This window comes from Musa acuminata, chromosome BXJ3-7 (assembly GCF_036884655.1).
Source record: "Musa acuminata AAA Group cultivar baxijiao chromosome BXJ3-7, Cavendish_Baxijiao_AAA, whole genome shotgun sequence".
In the NCBI taxonomy this organism is placed as follows: domain Eukaryota; kingdom Viridiplantae; phylum Streptophyta; class Magnoliopsida; order Zingiberales; family Musaceae; genus Musa; species Musa acuminata.
In genome coordinates this window covers 41,997,294-41,999,533 of record NC_088355.1, presented here as the reverse complement: position 1 = coordinate 41,999,533, position 2,240 = coordinate 41,997,294, and the positions used below count along the sequence as shown (strand labels likewise).

Below are 2,240 nucleotides of genomic sequence, written 5' to 3'. Positions count from 1 at the left end.
TACCATGACGGCATAAGACCAATTTGCCCAAAATTCATATCAGAAAAACCTGACTCATATAAAAGGAAATCTGTTATAATAGAAACATAAGGCTAACATTTCTAAAATACATGAGTTAAAAAAATTTGACCTAAAAAATCCGTTAGGATAAAGACATAAGGCTAATATGCTCGAGATATATCGGGAAAACCTAAACACTTAAAAGAAATCTTTGGCAACATCAATACTGATTTGATTGTTGTCATGGTTATGGCAAGTGACTAGGTGAGGAAAAATCTAATTGGGATATTTGACCAAGATATGCTATTCATTTGGACGATTGACTAACCTGCACCTAGAAGAGATGTATTAAAACCCACACGTGAGTTTCGCACGTCATCGTATCGAATGGGGTGCACGTAAAAATAAACTATATATACACCTCTCTCTGTCGAATGGGGTGCACCATAGTTTCCTATCGCCATGGGCAATAACGCCAACCTCTTTCTGATGCTCGCCATCCTGCTCTTCGCTATTCCCTACAGAGGTCATCCTCCATCTTTTGATATGATATAACTATAGCTTTTACACTTGAACTTGTTTCTTGATACCTGCATGCAGGAGCATTAGAGACAGGAACACACTCCAATGATGACGACTACATACCAGTTTTCTCTGTCGAACATCGACCTCTAGGCGACCAGATTAGCGCCTTCCATGATCACAAGTTGATTACTGTGCCACTGTGCTCGGATTGCCAGTGTTGTTCCGGTAGTGACTCCAGCAAGTGCCGGATCACGAAATGTTGTCACAAAATCATCTGCGATCAGCCTGGTCGCTATTGTTCTCTTAAGCCGGTTTCTTGCAACTGCGACAAGTGCATATAAGAGCTCGGCGTGCTTTCGTGGGTGCAGACTGGTAGAGATGTAGAAGATCAAAGGAGACATTTCTCCTTTTGCGTTCACTTCGTGAGATTAGAGAAGAAGTCAAGTATGCCTTTTGTTTTTTTTCTTGCTAGAGGATATGGTTTTAATTCTGTACTGAATTCAAACTTATCTACTTCTCAATTCTTATCGTAGCACTATTTATTTTATATTTGATTTTATTAGTTCTGGAACATCTTCAAGAAATTTTCACAAAGCTCAGTGGATCTGTACGCAATCAATCGTATGTTCGATAATTCTTAATTATTATATCCGACATAGTCTATTTGGTAAGGCCAAGTTAGCCTCTTAATTAGTGCAATGTTGGTAGCCGTGCTATCCGAATGAGATTGAGGTCCCAACAATAGGTGTGTCAACAGCCATCCATGTCTCATAAACTTGGCCTCCGTCATCTCTTAAGACACAAAGCAAAGGTCAGAACACAAAGTAGATTCTAAAGAGATATAAATCTTTCTTCACTAATTATTCTAAAATTATAATTCAATGATCATTATTTATTAATCATAAAATTATGAACACAATATATAATTTTTTGAAAGATAACTAATTATTCTAAATTTATAATTCAATGACCATTATTTATTAATCATAAAATTATGAAATTAAAATATTATTATGCATCATATAAATTATAATAATTTTAATATTAAAGATTTTAAAATATAAATAAAATTAATAAGAAATGAATAAAGTATCCTAACTCTCTTCGAGAAATTCTCTACTCAGTCCTCTTATTGTCGAGCTCGATGAGAAATAAAAAAAAAAGGAGCTCAACTCTTTTCAAAAGATAAACAATAATTTAATTTTAATTTTAATTTTACTTTCATATATAAAGGTAGAATTATGATCTTTATTTCTTATGGTTAACATACAAACATAAAATTTAAACTATTTGCTTTCTATCATTCGTTAGAAAATAAATAAATTAATAATTTAATTTATTAACAAAATAAATTAAATAATACTTTTTTAAAAAAGTATTATTTTTTAACCGTATTATATCAAATAATAATAATTTAAATAAAATTACATATTATTTATAATAATTTGATTTATATTAAGAGGAAAGAAAAATCAATGAGTACATGTATATGCATCTCTCTCTAAGATTGTGAGACATGGAGATATTATAGATAATCCTTTTAAAGGTATTAATATCCAATAGAAACGGCCACTTCGTCTTAAAATCTCCATAATAAAATAAAGACCCACTTTAAACCCTCCTCTCTTCGAAGCAACGCATAGCGAGACGTTCCTGTACAACTAACTATATAGACACCTCTCTCTGTCTTCCCCCTTCCACAGTTTCCTACCGCC

General features: G+C 32.7%; 1 protein-coding gene across 1 annotated transcript; it reads left to right on the top strand.

Annotated features, from left to right (window-relative positions):
• Nucleotides 1-462: 462 nt before the first annotated feature.
• On the top strand, nt 463-866 carry LOC135642974 (uncharacterized). The gene is made up of 2 exons (XM_065159456.1): nt 463-526; nt 601-866. Exons 1-2 carry the CDS (start codon nt 463-465, stop codon nt 864-866), a joined length of 330 nt encoding a protein of 109 aa, XP_065015528.1.
• The last annotated feature ends 1,374 nt before the right edge of the window (nt 867-2,240 follow it).

Excerpts from the sequence above, each read along its gene's own strand:
- LOC135642974 (XM_065159456.1), top strand. The coding sequence starts at position 463 with ATGGGCAATAACGCCAACCTCTTTCTGATGCTCGCCATCCTGCTCTTC. Across the intron at positions 527-600 it reads CTTCGCTATTCCCTACAGAG|GAGCATTAGAGACAGGAACA; the intron begins GTCATCCTCCAT and ends ACCTGCATGCAG.